This window comes from Saccopteryx leptura, chromosome 6 (genome assembly GCF_036850995.1).
Source record: "Saccopteryx leptura isolate mSacLep1 chromosome 6, mSacLep1_pri_phased_curated, whole genome shotgun sequence".
NCBI lineage: Eukaryota > Metazoa > Chordata > Mammalia > Chiroptera > Emballonuridae > Saccopteryx > Saccopteryx leptura.
The window spans coordinates 194,606,444-194,625,282 of NC_089508.1; the positions used below are offsets into that span (position 1 = coordinate 194,606,444).

The 18,839-nt window shown below is 64.0% G+C and overlaps 1 protein-coding gene across 2 annotated transcripts; it reads right to left on the reverse strand.

The window, feature by feature from the left end:
- Nucleotides 1-5,222: 5,222 nt before the first annotated feature.
- On the reverse strand, nucleotides 5,223-14,310 carry LFNG (LFNG O-fucosylpeptide 3-beta-N-acetylglucosaminyltransferase). 2 transcript variants are annotated; one of them, XM_066342161.1, is made up of 8 exons: nucleotides 13,774-14,310; nucleotides 8,950-8,998; nucleotides 8,303-8,402; nucleotides 8,012-8,165; nucleotides 7,821-7,906; nucleotides 7,158-7,323; nucleotides 6,637-6,722; nucleotides 5,223-6,424 (listed from the first exon to the last, which is right to left on the reverse strand). In XM_066342161.1, the coding sequence occupies exons 1-8, from the start codon at nucleotides 14,200-14,202 to the stop codon at nucleotides 6,358-6,360; spliced, it is 1,137 nt and encodes a 378-aa protein (XP_066198258.1). In that variant the 5' UTR covers nucleotides 14,203-14,310; the 3' UTR covers nucleotides 5,223-6,357. The 2 variants fall into 2 exon arrangements, with proteins under 2 accessions (XP_066198258.1, XP_066198259.1); XM_066342162.1 differs by lacking the exon at nucleotides 13,774-14,310 and adding an exon at nucleotides 9,335-9,974.
- Between the last annotated feature and the right edge of the window lie 4,529 nt (nucleotides 14,311-18,839).

Consider the following 18,839-nt stretch of genomic DNA (forward strand, 5'->3'; position numbering starts at 1 on the left):
GGGACTCGGGGACCCGGCAGGGCAAGTGGAGGGTGTTGGGCGACAGGCTCGGGGTCCCGGTGGGGCCTCACGGGGGTGGGGCCTCTGGTCAGGAGCATTGGGGGCATGGAGCAGGGTCTCTGGGTCGTTATAAAAGCCTCCTTTGCAATCTGGATGTGCAGTGGAGGGACCCAGGGGACAGGAACTGCCCTGTGGAGACTTCACTGCCACCACCAGGAGAGGTAACAGGAGGGGCAGAGGCTGGGGGGGGGGAATGTGGGTCTCCAGGAGGAGCGTGTCCTGAGCCCCCACTGTGTTAACTCCTGGTCCTCCCAGGCACCCCACCAAGGTGCCCTGGCACCCTGGCACTGCCACCCTGGCGTCTTCCTGGAGGTCGGCACAAGGAGAGGGGGGGGAGGATCATTCTTGTTCTTATCAGAGACGGGGCTCTCAGAAGGAGCCACAGGACCCTGGGGAGGCGGGAGGCTCCCCACCAGCTCACCTGAAGGCCCTTAGGATGCCGTGGAGTTGGGGGAGGCACCTTTTGACAAGAAGAGCTTTTGTCTACCATGCCAGGAACTCGGGGCATAAGGGGGCCGCAGCCCCAGGGAGGACCCCAGGCTCTGGTGCCCTCCCCCAGCCTCGTCCCCGCAGCTGGCCCAGGGGTCTCGATGTGACTGGCTCCTGTGGAAGGGGGTCTGGGTGGGTACACTCTGAAAGGGGTGGGGTACCCAAGGCTCCAGTCTTTCTGAGGTGCTGTGTAGTAAGCACAGTGAACTGGGGGCCTTCGGACAAGAGAACCCCATGCTTGGGGCAAGAGCCGAGGCCACGAGCGGCTACCCGGGCCTTGCCCTCTGACCCCAGTGTCCCTGTCTGTATATCAGGGAGGGCACAATGGCATCTTGCTTCTAGAGGAGGCCCCAGTCCTTGGCTTGAGACCCCTTTTCTCCATCTTCAAGGCCATCAGTGAGGCCCCTCAGCTCTCACTCAAACCCTGGCCCTCCGCCTCCCTCAGGAGGACCTCTGTGATTGCACTGGAGAATCCAGGCTCATGTCTCCACCTTGAACCCTTGGTTTTTTCACGGGAGTCCCTTCGCCATACAAAGCAGCACAGGCACAGGTTCGGGGCGGGGGGAGTGAGGACGTGGACATTGTGGATGAAAAGGGGCCCCAGAGCAATAGGAACCACAGAGGCAGAAGAAGTGAGACTTCTTTGGCAGGCAGAACGGAGAAACTGAGACGGACAGCTGAACAAACAGGTGAGCAGTTTACAGCCAAATACTTAAAGGTCACCTCCCGAGAGATCACATATGGGTTTCAGTTGTAGCTCAGCTCCAGGTCCAGAAAAGCTGTAGAACCAGGTGGGCACCCGCCCCCCCCCCCCACCAGGGCTGACCAATCAGTAGAGACCTTGACCCTGCAAGGGCACAGCTGGGAAAGGCTAATGCATATTCTTTTTTTGTATTTTTCCGAAGTTAGAAGCGGGGATGCAGTCAGACTCCCGCGTGCGCCCGACCCGGATCCACCCGGCACGCCCACCAGGGGGCGATGCTCTGCCCATCTGGGGCATTGCTCTGTTGCAACCAGAGCCACTCTAGCGCCTGAGGCAGAGGCCACAGAGCCATCCCCAGCGCCCGGGCCATCTTTGCTCCAATGGAGCCTTGGCTGTGGGAAGGGAAGAGAGAGACAGAGAGAAAGGAGAGGGGGAGGGGTGGAGAAGCAGATGGGTGCTTCTCCTGTGTGCCCTGGCCGGGAATCGAATCGGGGACTTCTCCACACACTGGGCCGACACTCAACCTCTGAGCCAACCGGCCAGGGCAAGGCTGATGCATATTTTATTGCGATCCTCCCCTAAATTCCTTGCCTTTAAAACCCCTCAAAACAAAGGACCCAGCACGTTCTCTCCCTCCTGGGGGGTACGCCCTCCTGCGGAGCACATTTCCTTTCCCCCCTCCTCTTCTCCCCGCTCCTGTGTGCATCTCCTAAAACTTTAAGGGTCCCCGTGAGGCTTGCAGGGGAGCAGTGGGCAACGGCAGCTCATCCCAGGCTGCCCTGGAACTTCAGGCAAGGGAGGAACTGGAAGGGTGAGGGGTCAGGGGTCCAGCGGGGTCAGGAACTCGGAGGGAGGCAGCTGGACACAGAGGAGGGCAGGCAAGTGGGTTGCACCGTTGCCGGGGTGTGTGTGCAAGGTCTGGGGAGTGGCCACGGGGTAGGGACACACTTGAGGGGCTGGTGTCCTAGCAGGACGAGAGAGCCGGGCGGGGCTGGTGGACAGAGACTGTCGGGGATGTGCTCCCCCCCCCCCCCGGTTCTCTGACCGGCTGGGGGTGGCCCGAAACTCTGCGCCTCTACCAGGTTCCCAGGCACTGCTGGTCTGGGGCTCAGCTGTGACCACCACGATTGGAGCAGAAAGTGAGCGGTCAGCGGGCTGAGCCAGGGGACAGGACAGCGGCAGGAATGGCCCTGGTGGCCCTGCAGCAGCTGGCTCAGGCTTGCCTCCACACATCGCCCATATTGCACAAACCAGATATTGGTTAAATCCCTAACGTGGGTTTGGATCCCTCCCTTCTGGGAAAGGCGGACTCGGGCAGGGAAACTACCACCTCTGGCCACTAGATGGCGCCCAAGGTCCATGGTGGGTTGTACAGGGCGGGGAACCTGGAGCCCTGGGTGGGGGGCAGTAGGGAGCTCTCAGCCCCCAGAGTCGGCGCAGTGATGTTACCTGGGCAACCTCCAGAGGCCTGGGTCCCTCCTAGCCAGGTGCCCTGTGCCTCCTGGGTGTCTGGCCTGGGGCTCAGAAAGGGGCATGGCAGGAGGTCACTTGCAAGAACATTTGGCAAGGCTGGGCTGGGCAGTTAGTTGGACAGATAGAAGGATTTGGCTGGCCACCCTGGCTACCCCATGCCCTCTGACCCCAGAGAGGGCAGGACCAGCAGCTGCCACCTATGGAAGACCCTGCTTCCAGCTGCTGGCCGGGCCACCTAGGAGGGGGGGTCCTGGCCACCCCAGCTGCCCCCCTATCTCCCAGCCTCGCAGGCGTCCTGGTCTGACGGGGTGCCACCCCAGCACCTTTGCCGGGGCTGTACTGGGAACCAGAGCCCCTTCTTCTGGGCAGAGGCTGCCTGCCCCCAATCAGAGGCCCCTTGGGGGAAGCTGGCCACCATGGCCCGCCCAGGGCAGAGCACGTTTAACCTGAGCTGGGAGGGGCCCCACCCGGGCCCCCGCCGCCCAGGCAGCCGGGAAGGAAGCCGGAGGGCGGTGAGCACCAGCAGCCCCTAGCGTGGAGGTTCCACGGTTTATTTCTGAAAGCCCACCATGGCCGGCACTGGCCGGGTAGCTCAGCTGGTTGGGGCGTAGATCTGATAGACCAAGACTGTGGGTCCCACCCCCAGTCAGGATGCACAGTAAGTGGAAGAACACTGGTGTTTCTCTCTCTCTCTCCCTTCAATAAGGAAACCCCAAGACTGCTAGCACAGCACTCGGGGAAGGGCCAGGCTGTGGGAAATAGAGCGCCTTGGGCTGGGCCGGTCAGGACCCTGTGCAACCAGCCACCGTCCCGTGTGCATGGGGTGACCGTGGCCCTGGAGGGTGGGGCGTGCTGGGGTCCCCACGTTTGCTAGTCCATGACTGATGTGCAGGTGGAGGCCCCCAGTTCCCGAGAGCCCTCCTGGGCCGGCTTCCCCTTCTGCAGACAGAGCTCCCTCCTGTCCCCCAGCTGTCCCTCTGCATTTATATCTGTCCCCACTGCTCAGACAGCGGAGTCGGGGCTCTGGGAGGGGCGGGACCTCCTCTTCCCCATTTACATCTGTCCCCACTGCTCAGACAGCGGAGTCGGGGCTCTGGGAGGGGCAGGACCTCCTCTTCCCCATTTACATCTGTCCCCACTGCTCAGACAGCGGAGTCGGGGCTCTGGGAGGGGCGGGACCTCCTCTTCCCCATTTACATCTGTCCCCACTGCTCAGACAGCGGAGTCGGGGCTCTGGGAGGGGCGGGACCTCCTCTTCCTCATCTGCTCCGGGCGGGCTGGTGCCTCTGCTCTGCTCGCTGCCCCTGCCCAGCGCCCTCCCCACTATCGGACCGCAGGGCCAGCCCCAAAGCTGACTGGCGAGGACTCCACCTGCCACACCTGTGCCTCGGGGCCCCGCCAGGTTCTGCGGAGAGGCGGATGCCAGCATGCCAGCTGCCAGGCAGGCAGTGGGGGCCCTGCCCATGACTTGGCCCGGGGCGCCTGACTCACCCAGGCAGGAAAGATCATGGTGGCCTCTGCCCGCCCGCAGCAGTGGCAGCTGCTGTCACTTCCTCGCACCATCCGAAGGGAGGTGGCCCCTGCCACCCCTGCTGTGGCACCGTGGTGTCTGTGTGACAGCGGCGAGGGGCACTCCTTCCCTCCCACTGCCCCCGGTCACTCAATGGCCTTCTGGGGGGGGGGCACGTCCTGCTGACTCAGGCTCCTCTGTGACAAGGTGGGGGTCAGGTCCTGGTCAAGCGCCCACAGGACAGGGCAGCCACTGGCCAGGGCTGGGAGGAAGGGCTCCAGCCCAGCCTGGAGAAGCAGAGGATGTGAGCACGTAACTGGCGGGGGTGGGCCCGGCGTTGTGCCCCCAGAGTAGATCCAGGTGGAGGAGGGAGGCGCTCTTCAAATGATACATTGCTTTCAGGTGTGTAGATCGGGCTAAGCTGGGGGGGGTGCAGAGGCGTGGAGAGGGGGGGGACATAGAGCCCCAGGCCTGCTGGGGGACGGCTGGAGGTCCGGAGCAGGGCAGAGCCCCCAGGGAAGTCAGGGAGAAAGAGGAAGGGAGGGCTGCCTAGGCTGCTTCAGGGAGGCAGGGGCAGGGAATTCCCGCTGACATGGGGCAGGCAGCCCCTCCCCGCTCGGCCATCCTCAAGCCGCCTTCTGAAGAAAACGGGGCGGCGTGAACCCTCTCCCGGCCTCCGAGGGCTTTCCTGGGGCCTGTTCAGGGTGGGGAGGAGACAGAGCCCTCTCACAGGGGTGGCCAGGGGCCGGGGTCTTCTTGCTTGACCTCCCAAGTTTGAGCTCTTCACCACTGCAGTGGCCTGACCTTGGGCTTCACCTGCTTTGAGCCTCAGTTTCCAGGTCTTGAAAATGGGGGCAAGGATACGGCCTCATGCGGTGTCTGGAACTGGTCCAGGCCACAGCCAGTCCCTTTTCTGCTCACCTCCCCACCATGAATGCAAAGGGCTGAGCCCCCAGCCCCCTCAGACAGACCAGGACCCCCAAAGACCATTGCCTCAAAGAGCACCTTTATTCACGGCAAAAGGTGCCACCATAGCAACCACATGTCGATTCCCTGAGAGCTCTTCCCTTATTGACCGCTTTTCCTAGCTCTACGTGTTTGCAGAGAGAACAACAGAAGACAGAACACAGGCCCCGGGCAGGTGCCCGAGCGGGACGGCGGGAGACAGGTCCGACGGGGAGCGTCCAGAGCGGGGACACATAAATACACGGAGCGTTAGACATTTCCAGCGTCAACCACCAAGGTCCCAAGTGTGGCTTCTGCGTTTTCTGATCCACAGAAAAGATAAAATAACACCCCCACCCCACCCCACCCCTGCTCCCTGAAAGCAAAGACCAAAAACACACCCTAATTTCGAACCCTTCCCCTTTCGAAAAAACAAGCACAGTAAAAAAAATACTGTCACAATTCTGTACAGATACACCCACTATGGGCGACTTTCTCTCCACTCGGGAGAGGAGATAAAATACTCAGCTCTGACTCCCGGTCTCAGGGAGACAAAGGGAAGACCCCCTGCACCCGGAGGGCTGGGGGAGCCGGTGTCCACCCAGCCACACAGCCCCTGGGGGCTTCAGGGGCCGGTGCCCAGGCCAGAGATCATCAGTGAGAGGAGAGAACCAGGCCACTGCCCCCCAAACCCAGCTTCTGTGCAGCCTCCACGCTGTCGCCCACAGTGCGGTGAGGGCCGTCCTGGGCGCACAGAGGCAGGTGTCCCGGCACCGAGACGACGTCATCAGGGAAAGACAGGTACCTGCACACCTGGGAAGGGCAGCTCCGACCCTCACGCTGCCAAACACCCCACAAGAGGAACATAAAACTGCCCTCAGAGTGACCTCTGACAGACACACCGTTCCGGGGTCTGGGCACACCGGAGCCCACCAACCCACGGAGCACAGAAGGCAGACAGTGGCACTTGTGCCCACTCCACAGCAGAGCAGAGCTGCCCAGCAGTCTGCTACGCACATGGGCACACGGCGCACGCGCGCGCACACACACACACACACATACACGGAGGAACAGCCCTGGGGAGCCTCGAATGACGAGGCCAGGGCAGCACACAACAGGGCGTCCCGGGCCCTTTGGATACCAGGGGTGCCCGGGGACAGGGTCTCAGCCGAGGCTATTAGAAGATGGCGGTGCGGGGACACCAGGGTGTGTCTGGGTACAGGTGGCAGTGGATGGAACGGAACCTGTGGGGACAGAGTGGGGAGGCTGGTCCGTGGGGGGTGGGGGCCCCGCAGCATTCGGGGGCCTCCTCTGCCCTGAGCAATGGTCCTCAGGCACTTTTTATAGCCAGGTTGCTAAGTGCCACCCCGCTCCAGTTCCACCAGACCCCCCGGGGTGGGGGGCTCTAGGTGAACCCCTGCCCCACCCCCCCCTCGGGCTTCAGCAGGTTTCTCACCTGGATGGGTCAGCCTCCATCGAGAAGGGCCCTTTGATGTGGACCGCGTTCCTCTTGTTTTCAAACATGCCGTAACTCAGGGTCACCTGTGTGGAGAGGAGCAGAGTGATGACAGGCAGGGCGCAGGACCCCGGCGCCCCAGCCTGGCCAGAGGCTGGCCGTGTGGCTCCACATGAGGGAGCAGCCTTGCCTTCCACCCCCTCGGGCCAAGGAGCAAGGCCGGTGAGCCACGTGGCACCACACCCCACCTGCTCTGCACACCCCAGGAACAGGGTCTCAAAGCACGGGACGGGGCAGGGGATGAGGAGAATGCCCCCTGATGCAGGAAGGGCCCAAAAGGCACAGCTGCTGGTGCTGGGTCGACCGGGGACAGAAGTCGGGAAGGCTGGACGAGAGGTGTCCACTCACGCCAGCGGGGGAGTTTGGGTGTCTGGACGGCAGCCAATAGCGGGGCTCTTCTTGTGACCTCTGGCCCTCTCACTCCCTCCTCCGCCCGCCCGCCCCTTCCCGGGTGGGCGCACCTGCTCGTGGAGCTCCGAGGCGGGCACCTGCTGCAGGTTCTCCAGGTGTGAGTGGAACAGCCCGCTGCGGATGAGTGGCACGCCCAGCAGGGCCTCCACGATGTAGCCCACCGTGCAGTCGTCCGGCAGCCGGATCCGCTCGGCCGTGCTCATGAAGTGGCCCCCGCTGTGGGAGCGAAGGGCTGCAACGTGAGCAGAGGTGGGAGCCCACTGGGAGCCGGGCAGGACCCCGTTGTCGGGCAGAGGGCGCGCGGAGTGAAGATGCCGGGCTCGGAGAGCAGGTGGAGGGCAGAGGGCACACCACGTGCGTGTCCCCAGGGGGCTCTCCGCCCGCCGGGTCTCCCTCTCCTTCTTCCCTGAGCCTCAACACCGCACCCTCCTCTGCGCCAGCCTCGCGACTGTCTGTGAGTCAGGAGCGGCTGGTGTGCCGCCAGGGGTCCTGCCCAAGGGCACCCGGCCCGGGGTGCACACACCCCGGTGCCTGCTGGCAGGAGGTGGGAAGTGGTGGTGACCGTGATCCAATCTGCCTGTGCACAGGTGAGGTGAGGTCGGGACAACCAACCAACCTGGCGGGCTGCTGGGAAAATGCACCGAGCCAGGCCTCAGGCTCCCCGGGGCAGCCCTGCTGGTGCAGACAGCTCACCTGTCCCCCAGGGCACTCACCTGGCCCATGGGCTCATCTTCAGGGCCAGCCCGCGGCTGATGCAGAAGCCAGCTCCGCCGGTGGCAAACCAGAAGTGGACAGGACGCTGTGGGGCGGGGACACGTGGTGAGAAGACACCCACCCACCCACCCCCGCCCTCCAGCCCAGCCTGCAGGAGAGAGCCCTCCTCCTCCGCCTCCTCCTCGCTCACCATCTTATTCTCGCTGACCCTCTCCGTGGCCTGGATGGGCCTGTCCAGGCTGGGCTTGCCGATGTACACGTCCTGGGTGTGCGGGTAGCTGCCCAGCAGACGCAGCAGGGCCCGGACGTTGACGTAGTTATCATCGTCCACATGGCAGAACCACCTGAGGGCGAGGCAGGGCGGTCAAGGGGGGCGGGTCTCTCTGGGGTCCAGCGGCGTAAGGGGCGGGCCTGCTGCGGCAGGAGCCGGGAGGTGGGCGTGGGGGCGTTTCTCGGGTCCCAGCAAGAGGCCCACACTCACTTCCTCCCCGACGCAATGAAGTGGTCGTACTCCACCGCCATCTTGCAGGACAGGGCCTGGCGGCTGTGGGCGGCCGAGCAGTTCGTATTGACCACGTTGCCTGTGCACACAGGGAGGGGCCGGCTCAGAGGGGACAGACAGCCTGGGGCCCGGAGTCAGTCACACAGCAGGCCCGTGAGAACAGGGCCGGGTGGAGAAAGCCGGTGGCTGTCTGCCCCCGGACGCCTTGAGTTTACACGTCATCTGTGCCCTCCGCTGGCCGCCCGGGGCTCCCCACGGGATCCCCTCTTCTGTGCAGGACACAGGCCTGGTGCTCGCTAGCTGCCCCCGCCCCCGCCCCACCCCAGCACGTCATGCAGCCCTGCCCCGCCCGCCCCTGCCCATTCAGCCGGGCTTTTTCCCAGCACTGGCCACCTGTTGTTCAGAGGGGCCACATCAGCTCAAAGCGGCCCGGGAGCTGAAAGGGACTCATTTGCATGAGAATTGGGGGGCCCAGAGTGGTGGGGCGGAGCACTGAGCAAACCAGTTGAGTAAACTGCCCGTGACCTCTGCGACCTCTCTGGAGGAAAGGAGGGTTGGGGGGGGGGCCGGGACCATTTTCTCCTGGGAGTGGAGCCCCCCCTCGCCTCCCCAAGTCTAGAGCTCACCCATGCGCTTGACCAAGGTCTCATCTTCCCCGTCGGTGAAAACGAACGTCTGGAAGGAGAGACAAGGCCTTGAGCAGGCAGCTCTGCGGCCCCTACCCTGAGCCACGGCAGGGGGTTCGGGGCTGGGCTTTCTGGGGTTTCAGCAGCTACAGTTCAGTCACGCCCACTCCACCACCACCCCTTTACTCTGGGCCTCAGTTTCCCCATGTGCACAGAGTGGAAGCGGGGGGTGGGGCTTCTGCAGACCCCACCCTCCCACCCCCCATGTCGACAGCTGGACCCAAGGTCACCCAGCAGCTGCGCTGGCACGAGCCAGGTGGAGCGCCCCGCCCACCCACCAGGTAACCGGCTCCGCCCGCCCAGCGCACCTGGTCCCGGCACACACCCTTATTGACACAGCGCCCGGCCTGTGGGAGGGGGCAGGCCGAGGAGGGGACAGGCGGAGGAGGTCGGCTTTGGGAAGCCGAGTCTCAATCAGTCGAGGACAAAGGCCTCCGCTGGGCGGCTGCCAAGTCCCGGCGGACAAAGGGCCCGAAGGGGAGGATGAATCACCAGGCATTGTCCACGCGCTTTGTGTCCCGGACCGCGGGCGAGGGGCGCCGGGCTGGCCTTAACTCGGCCGCGTTAAGCGAAGAGTGGCCACACTGCCCATTACCATACAGCTGGCCTGGTTAACTGGGCCGGGCTGGGCGCGAGGTCCGGCGGGCAGGGGTGCGGCCAGAGCACAGCAGCAGTCCTCCAGGCTGGGCCTTCATTCAAGCTGGGGCTGGGGGGGCTCCCACATCCCTGGTTGTGTGACCGGCAGGCAGGTCACCTTCTTTGAGCCAAAGCAGCCGCCGCTGTTCTCTGGAGACGCCGACGGTCCGCGGGCCGGAGGCAGGAAGTCGCACGTGCCCCGGCCCACGGATCAGTGCGCGCCGCCGGCGCCCGGGCCGCCCAGCATCCCCGCTCCCGCGGCTGGGACGAGGAAACTGGCTGGAAGGCAGGCCTGGCCCACGCCACATCAAGGCTTCACCTGTGCCAGCGCAGGGCCAACCCCTGCCAGGATCGCGCCTCGGAACGGGTGGGGGGCGACAGGGCGGGGCCGGGGGCTGCCTGCCCGGCGCGGCGCCCGCCTGGGCCGGTCGGCACAAGGGAGGAATGTTCCTTCCTCTGCCTGGCCCGCCCAGCGCGTGCCGCCGGGCGCACCCAGGCCTGGCTGAGTGCAATGCCTGGGGCCTGGGGTTGGGGAGTCGGGGTAGGGGGAAAGGAGGTGATCTGAGCACCGGCAGCAGGAGACCCCCCCACCACCACCACCACCTCCATACCCGCCAGGCCTTGGTTTCCTTCACTGCACAAACGGGTCTCAGGGAGGATCTAGCATGTGCAGGCCTGGCCCACAGTGCACACACCCAGGGAACTGGGGACCCACCTGGAGTGCCCACCCTCACCCCAGACCGGGGCACGCACATGGGCTATAGGGCCACAAAGCTCCGGATCACAGGCATAGCGCTGAGGGGGTGGCGGGCTCCCTCCGCGGCCCCTCCGCACTCTCACCCCTCCTCGCGGAGCCCGGCAGACACCCCAGGGCGGCCCGCACGCACAGACTCGCACCCAGCCCCCCGCCCGCTCCCCAGCATCTCAGCCCAGGAATGCCGTGGGAGGCTAAGGCGGCCCAGGCAGACACTCCGCTGCCGCTGGGTTAAAAGGAAAATGCTTTCTTAATGAGATCAAGGGAGGCCTGTTTCTCCCGCGCCCGCTTGCTCGCTCCGTGCTGTCCTAAAAACCCGGCCCAAGGCTATGGAGATTAAAGTCACCTTTGTTCAGGAAAGCCAGGCCGCTGCCTAAGAGAGGAGTACTTACTTAGGAGGGTGGGGCTGCGGGGTGGGGGTGGGGAGGGTACCGGGCCTCCTGTCTCCCCACATCAGAGCAGCCAGCAGAGGGGAGGGGCTGCCAGCCTCACCCACCGCTGGGAGGTGGTTTCCCGCTCACTGGGTACAACGGGCACAACCAGGGCTCACGTGTGCCCACAGCAAAGCGCCTTTGGAGGTGGGCACCACCGTGCCTACCTAAGTGTACGGACGGGGAAACTGAGGCCAGGGAGGGACAGCCTCCAGCCTGTGGTCATACCCTGGGGGGGCAGAGGTGGTGCTAATCCAGTCTGCCTTGACTTCCCAGGACCCAGACACCCCTGGCCCCCTTCCACGCTCCCCTGACAACAGGCGGGAGGAGGAAGCGCAGGGCGGCCAGCGGCAGGGCTGGCGAAGGGCTGGCGAGGGCGGGTGGGGAGGGGTGGGGGGCAGGGGGACACCCACAGGAAGCGGCATTGTTCCTGGAGCTGCAATTCAAAGAAACACAGGATGCCAAGCTCTCCCCCGACCATTGTGGCTGCTGCCACCGCTGCCGCCTGGCCCACTCCTGGGAGGGGTGGGGGAGGGAGGGACGTGTGGGCCAGAGGCCCAGCCCCTCATCCTGGACTTCAAGGCCTGGCACAAGTGTGCCCCCTTCTAACCGGACCCCCACCGTCAGTCACTGCAATTGCTGGAAGTTTCTCAAACACCCCCCCCACCACCACCACCTTGTCTGTGGCTCATGATGCCGGGACAAACCCTTTCCGGGCATTTTCTACTCAGTCTAGCTCAAATGGCACCTCCTCCAGGAAGTCTCCCCTGCCCCCCCCCCCCCCATGGGTTAGATGCCCACTCTCAGGCTCACACAAGCCTTTGTGGGTTTCCCCCACCACAGCCCTGACTTCCTTGATTCTCCCCGCAGCAGACTGGGTCTGAATCACCCGCCCTGGGCAGACACTGGGCTCTGGGGGGCTCTTGTTTGCTCTGACACGTGAATTGATGCTGGGGTATAGATCTGGCCTTTCCTGGGTGGGGTCAGCTATCAGGATGGAAACCTGAATGGCCCTTCATCTGGGTGGGAATGATGGCCCCCACTGCAACTCTGACTGACTCCCCCCCAGCTGTGCTCATCCCGATCCCACTTCCTCTTTAACAATGTATCAGAAGAGCAACGCTTTTCCCATTTCAGAGATGAGGAGACTGAGGCTCAAAGAGGTGCTCGGTCTTTCCTAAGATCACCCAGCTCAACTGTGGCTGGTACCTGAGACCCCACCACCACCACCACCACCACATCCCTTCTGCTGGAGAAAGCCCCCCAAGTCCAAGACAAGAGGTGCTCGGGGCTGGTGGCAGCCCAGAGGGGGCTGAATACTGCCAAAGGTCACACAGCAGGAAGGCACCGTGTGGGGGAGGGGCCGGGCTCAGGAATGGAGCCCCACCAGGACTGTCAGTCAGGGACGTGGGGGGGCGGGCACGAGCCCCTCATCGCCAGGCAACCTGAGTGGCCAGCGCTGGCGGCGGTTCCCATGGAGCGCATAGTTGCACACAAGAGGCCGGAGGCCTTTCTCGGCTGGAGAAAGGGGCTTTGTTACCTTGCCCAAGAGGCCGGCGTGAGAGCCGCCCCGCGCTGGGAATCCTAACGGCCCCGGCCGCCAAACAAAACCCTCGCCCCGCGGCCCCCTCCCGCCAGCCCGCTGAGCCCCTGGGAAAGGCACGCTGCGTTCCCAGGAGGCTGCCATGCGGTTCCCAGGGCCCCTCTCCCCGCGCTGGGACCAGACAGGGCCCTGCCCCCGAGCCCTTGTTATGACCTCACCAGGGCCCTGCCCCAAAACTGGACTCATCAAGGCCAGGAGGCCTCAAGCAGACCTGGAGAGTTGAAGCAGGTACGAAGAGGTGTGGGGTCTGGCCTGACCTGTGGGGGCGCAGTGGATAAAGCATTGACCTGGAATGCTGAAGTCACCAGGTTGAAACCTCTAAGCCTGCCCAGTGATGATGGCACAGAAGAGAAGCAACTACTACCAACTGATGCTTCCCGCCCTCCAGCGCCCACTCTTTCTCTCTTTCTTCTCTCCCTAAACATCAATAGATACAACCGTTTTATAAAGAGGTGTGGGGTCTTCTTCTCTGAGTCCCTACCCCAGTCGAGGGTCCTCACCTTCACCCAAATGCCCAGTTAGTCCCTTGAATCTCCCAGCCACCCCCCCCTTCCTCTGCAGGGCCTTCACTCTGCCTCGGTCCAGCCCCCACCCAACGGTCTCCTGCAGCCTCCAGGGAGATTTTCAAAGTGGGGTGTGTCTACCAAGCGTGTATAGGAAGCCGACATTCAACTAAAGTGTATTAAGCAGTTTCCAGGGTCCAGACTCCTGCAGCTCCGCACACACACACCCCCCTCCCCAGAAAACCTAGGGCTCTCTTTCTTTTGAGATGTATTCCCCAGGGCTCACCAGCACCCACCGCAGCTTAGATGATCTTCAGGGATAACCTGCCCCACCCCCACCCCACAGCAAAGACTCAGGTGGGGGAGAGGACCGGCCCTGCACTCAGGGGTCCCAACCTCCCACTCCACTTCTAAGGATTAAAGAGTCTTCCCCTCCAGTGAGGCGTTTGAGCCTAGGGTGGATGCCCTTGGAAAAATCTGCCCTGTTGAGGTTTGGGGACAATAACACTCTATTAATTTAGTCCAATGTTTGGGGGTGGGGCGAAAAGCATCACAGGGCACCAACCCCAAGCACTGGCGGCTGGTGTAAGGCCAGCGCATGCCACCCACGGCTCTGGAAGCTGGCTGGCGACGGGTCCCATCCCACACTTCCACAACTGTCTGGGAGAGTGGCTCTGCCACGCAAGCTGAGCTGGGAGGAGATGGACTGGCGTCGCTAACCCGCATAGTGGCAGGACAGAGCTGCAGCCTCGCGCCCACCAGATACTGCCGCCAGCTGGGTAGGACTGGGGGGTTCCCTCAACCCGCCCTCCGCCTGTCCAGGCCGTGGGGTCTCACCATCTCCTTGTGACGCGAGATCCAGGTCTCCAGCAGCAGATCGAGGCGCGCGCGGTGAAATTTTTTGGTGGTCTTCACCGCGATGAAGACGTCGTGGGGCACGAGCGGCTCCGCCTGGGGCCGCGGGTGGCCGTCGGCGGAACGGGTGGCGCCCCGGGGCGGTGGGACCGCGTCTTTACGCGCGCGGGTCAGCAAGCTGAAGTACTCAGACAGACTGTGCACCTCGCGGGCAAGCGCTCCGGGCGTCGTCGCTGCCTCCAGCACTGGCACTGGGGCCACCCCCACGGGGCCCGCCAGGCTGCGCAGCGCGCGCCGCCCGCGCTCGGCGGGCACCGGGGGCGGCGGCTGGTCGGCGGTGAGCACCAGTAAGCAGGCGAGCAGCGCGCCCGCCAGCGCCAGCAGCAGGCGTCGGCCGCAGCGCTTGAGCATGGTGGGGTGCGCGCTGCCCGGTGCGCCCTGCCCGGTGCGCGTGCCCCACACACCCGCGCCGGGAGCCCTAAGTCCAGCAGCAAGTCCAGCGACGTACCGCCGGCGCCCTGCGCTCTTAAACCTCTCGGCCCTGGCTCCGCCCCCGAGGGCGGGGTCCTCCGTCTTGAGGCCCCGCCCCCGCCACGCGCTCACTGGCTCCCGGGGCGGGGCCTCGCTGGGGTTGCCCCTCAGACCCCGCAGCGCCCACGTGGGGCCGCGGCAGGGGTCTGGGAACCGACCGCAGTGCGCGACAGACCCCGCCCTCTATGCTCTCGTGCACACCCCAGCCCCGCCGGGGTTGTCCCCCGCGGGCAGCCGGAGGAAGTGGGGCTTTGAGCCCAGCTGCTCCCGGTGGCCGTAAAGGGGAAAACCAGCGTGGGCGGGGGCTGCACCCAGGCGTCCGGCACGCAGAGGGGGTGTGCCCCTGGCGTGGTGACCAGGGCTCTGGGCTGGGGGCCTCAGGCTCAATTGTCCCATAAGGGACGTCCTTATTTCCTCGCTTAGCACTTCCCCTCCCCAAGCCTGGCTTCCTCCCCATGGGACTGTGCGGGCCAGTAACTGGGACGTCGCCTGGGTGGATCTGAGGGGCTAGGTCCATGGAACCTGTTGTTAATACCGTGGAGGAGCTTGACCACCTGAGCATAGGTAGGGAAGGACGCGAGCATAAAACGAGAAGGCACCTGTACCGAATTCCACCCCCAGCCCCAGAGCGCATTTCCTCGAGTCTTGGCCCAACGTCGGGAATCCTCCAGGCGCCCCGTGGCGAGAAGAGATGAAGGTCGCCCCTCCCCGCGCCGGATGAAAGGCAGCCTTCTGTCCCATTTGGTCCCTCCGCGCTTGGGCCAGATGTGGCCCAGAGTGCCCCGCCCCACCTCCCCGGCACACGGCGGCCCCAACCCCGGCCTTCCCACGGGCCGGCCCGCCCTGCCGCACGAGCAGGGGCGGCAGGAATGTGCGCCTGCAGTCGGGTGGAGGGTGAGGAGTGAGGGGCTCGGAAGTGGCCCAGGACCCCCCAGCGTGGGATGGAGATCTAAGTCCCCTGCCGGCGCCCCCATCCGGAAGCGCAGATGGGGGAGGCTCTCCGCTTGGCTGCCTTCCCCTCCCTCCTCGGCTCCGTGACCACCAAGGTTACACGGGTTCCCCCCCTTAGCGCTTGTTCTGCCTACTGACCCGTTTTCTCACTAGCGCTTGCCCCTCTGTCGGCGGTGGCATTTTTAGTTGTTTCCATATCCCTTCTTGGTCCCATTCCTTCACCTGAATGTCAACTGCAACAGAACAGGCCTGGAGCATAGTCGAGGCTCTGCAAAGATTTATTGAAAATATGGCCCCCCACTACCAGACTCCTGCAACAAGGGATGTGGCCCATTTGTTCTTAGGGCCCCAGCCCCTCTACCCTGGGTGGGGTGGGGGATGGAGGTTCCCAGGCCTCTTCCTGCCACGCCCCCCCCCCCCCCAGGTAATTAGCAGGCACCACCTCAGTCGGGCAGATGCCTGAGCAGATGGTGCTGGCTGTGTCCAAGTGACAAGTCTCCCGTGGTGTCACCTCCTGCCATAAACCCCTCCCCTGTCATCCAGAGCGCAGCCTTGGAACCTCCAAGAAGCCGGAGGGGTGGGAGTGAGCAGGAGAGGCAAAGGACCCAATGTCTGGGTGGGTCACCCCCAGACAGTCCGCTGAGCCCCAGGCCCGCCCCAGCCTCCGCTCTGAAGCCTCTGAAGCGTCTCTGTGCTGTCATGTCCCTCGCCCCACCAAGCAGCTCCCTCTCGTCTGTTCCAAAGCCGGGCTGTTTTGAGGCAGAGCCTTCTCTACCAGTCTCTCCCCTCCCCAGGACCTTTTGGCCAGCCCCCAACCCCCATCTCCTTGTCCCCAATCCACCCACTCCGTGTATCTTCCACTCAGAACCGCCGGGCTCCAACCCTGCTTTTCCCCCATACACAAATCCAAGTCCTCCATGGCTGCCCTTTGCCTCAGTTCCAGTACTGGCCTGGTGGCCCTGCACCTTGTGGCCTGGTCCCAGCCCTGTTTCTTGCTGTTTGCTGCCATCTCTCCTCCTTCTCCTCCAGCCTAAGCACCGATGAGCTCCCAGACCTTTGCCTGGGCTGTGCCTGGTTCCTGGGATCGAGGTCAGCAGCATCCTTAGAGAGCGTGGTACCCACTAGGTCTGAGCACCCTGCCGGAGGCAGAAGGGGCAGCAGCGCCCAGCCACACTGCCTCATCCCTCACCTGAGGAGGCCCCGGGATCCTGCCCCTCTGTGGCCCTCAGCCCAGGGGTGGGATTCCCTGCACCCCAGAGCACCGCTACTTTCTGTGACTCATGCTTCCCATTTGTGACATGCCCATTGCACAGGTGAGGTGAGGGAAGGACTGCTTTGTTGTGCCCAGTGTGGGGGGAGGGCAGGAACTGCCCAGCCCGGCAGGGATGTGGCACAGAGCCTAGCAGGGGTTCCCCTGCGCCTCTCCGAGGCCAGGCTTGGTAGGAGTGGGGGGTTCCGGGCGTGGCTGCCTCTCTGGGAACAGCAGGACAAAGCCTTTATAGCATTCTTGTGGGGCCGTGGGCTTTGGCAAGAGTGATTCAGTTTCTTTGCTGTCAGGAGAATGGAATTTGGTGGTGACTCCTTGAGGTCTGAAAACTGTAGGGGGGTGGCCGGCCGAGCTGCCCCTGCCCCCCGCCCCTGGTTCAGCTCCAGCCTAAGGCGCTCCCCTTCCCTGTCCTCATCTGAAGCCTGAAGTCTCCCTCCAGGGAATCACTGGGCCAAACAGCAGGGGGAAGGCCGGGGGGGGGGGGGTGCCGCTGGGCTCAGGGCAGGAAATAGGGAGCCGGGGAGTGGAGGGTCACTCAGGTTGTCAGGAAGCCAGCCCCTGGGGGCCGCAGGATCCTTAGGATGGGGGCCTGGTGGTGGGGCTGTACCAGGGCCCTGCTGCCCACATGGACAGCCCAGGGGCAGGGGCCCTCTGGAAACAGACTGTTTGCCTTCTGATCCCAGATGGACATCTCAGCTTTAAGACCTTGGACCGGGGATAGTCCTCCTCTCAACCTCAGTTTCCCCAGCCATAACACAAGGATGACATCACGTCCACTTCATAAGATGCCCGTGGGCAATAGGTCAGACAAGCAAGCAGGGATGTGGGTCTAGGCGCCTCTTGGGCAGCTGACCTCCGCTCAGCATGGCCCCTCCACCAGCCCCAGCGTGGGGCTCCGGGAAGCCAGGTGGCTGAATGGCTTGAGACGGAGGTTGGGTGCAGAGGCGGACGAGGGAAGGGGATCCACATGACCAGCAAGGCCCCTGGGCCCCTGCGCTGTCTCCCTGTCGGGCTCAGAGCTGGTATGGTGACCCCCTCATAGCTCGGGCTCATTTTCCCAGCCGGGGCTCAGTCAGTCCCACGGCATTCTAAAGTCCCTTCTCCCGCGGGCTCCCGGGGGCCCTGAGCTGTCCTCCCCTGGTACAGTCTCTTTCCTGGGAAGATCCAGGAGACATAATGGGTCACCCATTAACTCGCAGGAAGTCATCCGAGGCAGTCCTGCCCCGTGTCCTGGGAACAGCATTCTCCAACCCCGCAGCAGAACCAGGGGAGGGAAGGCACTGTCCCCGACGCCATGGCCAGGTGGTGGCAGGAAGCTGGACCTGGGTGGCGGGGCCTCACGCGGCTGCGCAGGACCAGCTGGGAATCCCTGCCCTCAGGGCTGCTGTGAGAGCCTCGAGGACCGGCAGCCCGGAAGCCTCCTGGAGGTCAGGGTGCCTGCGGGCTTCCTTAGGGGCGCTGAGACCTGCAGCCCCGAAGCTTTGGGAGCCAAGAGGCACTAAGGCAGGAGGGGGTGATAGAGAAGGTTGGCTCTGAAGCTCTGTGGTGGGAGGGAGGGGCACAGCAGATGGCAGCAGCTGGTCTCCAGCCCTGCAGCTGGGGTGGGCAGTGCCCCACGAGAAGAATAGACAGCCAGCAGCTGTGTAGAGAGCCCCCAGCCCCGCCCCGCCTGCTCAGCTCAGAACCCCCTTCCCCAGCCTGCTCTGTGTGGTCTTGGGCCTGTTCCCTTCTCTCTGTGGGTCTTAAGAGTTTTTACTTGACTCTGTATTAGGGATATGGCTGGCATCTGGCCTGCCCACCTCGCAGGGGCTGGAGGTAGGCTCTCTCTGCAGGCATGAAGCACCCATGGGCACCGGTGCCCTGGCCCTCTTTCCTGACCCTGGGGCCTGGTGTGGTCAGAGTGGCCAGGCTGGCTCAGCCTAGGTGGCAGAATGAGGCTTTAGGGGGTGCCTGTCAAGGCCAGCCCGGTGCTCCGTCTCTCAGGAAGTCTCCCCAAGCCCTGGCTGCCCACCGTCCTGGTGCTGCCCACATGAGATGGCAGCTTCCCATCTCCCTGACTGCCTCCCCAGCGAGCCTGGAGCTCCATGCAGGCAGGCTCCCGCTCTGTATTGGGACCTGGCACAAAGTAGGTGCCCAGTAAACACTGGTCAAACAGATGAGTGAGGGGAAGGCTGGAGGTTGGGTCGATGGAAGGATGGATAGATGGTAGATGGATGGATATAGATGGATGAATATGGATGAATGGCTGGATGGATGGACAGACAAATAGAACGTATGGATGGATAAATGGATGTACAAA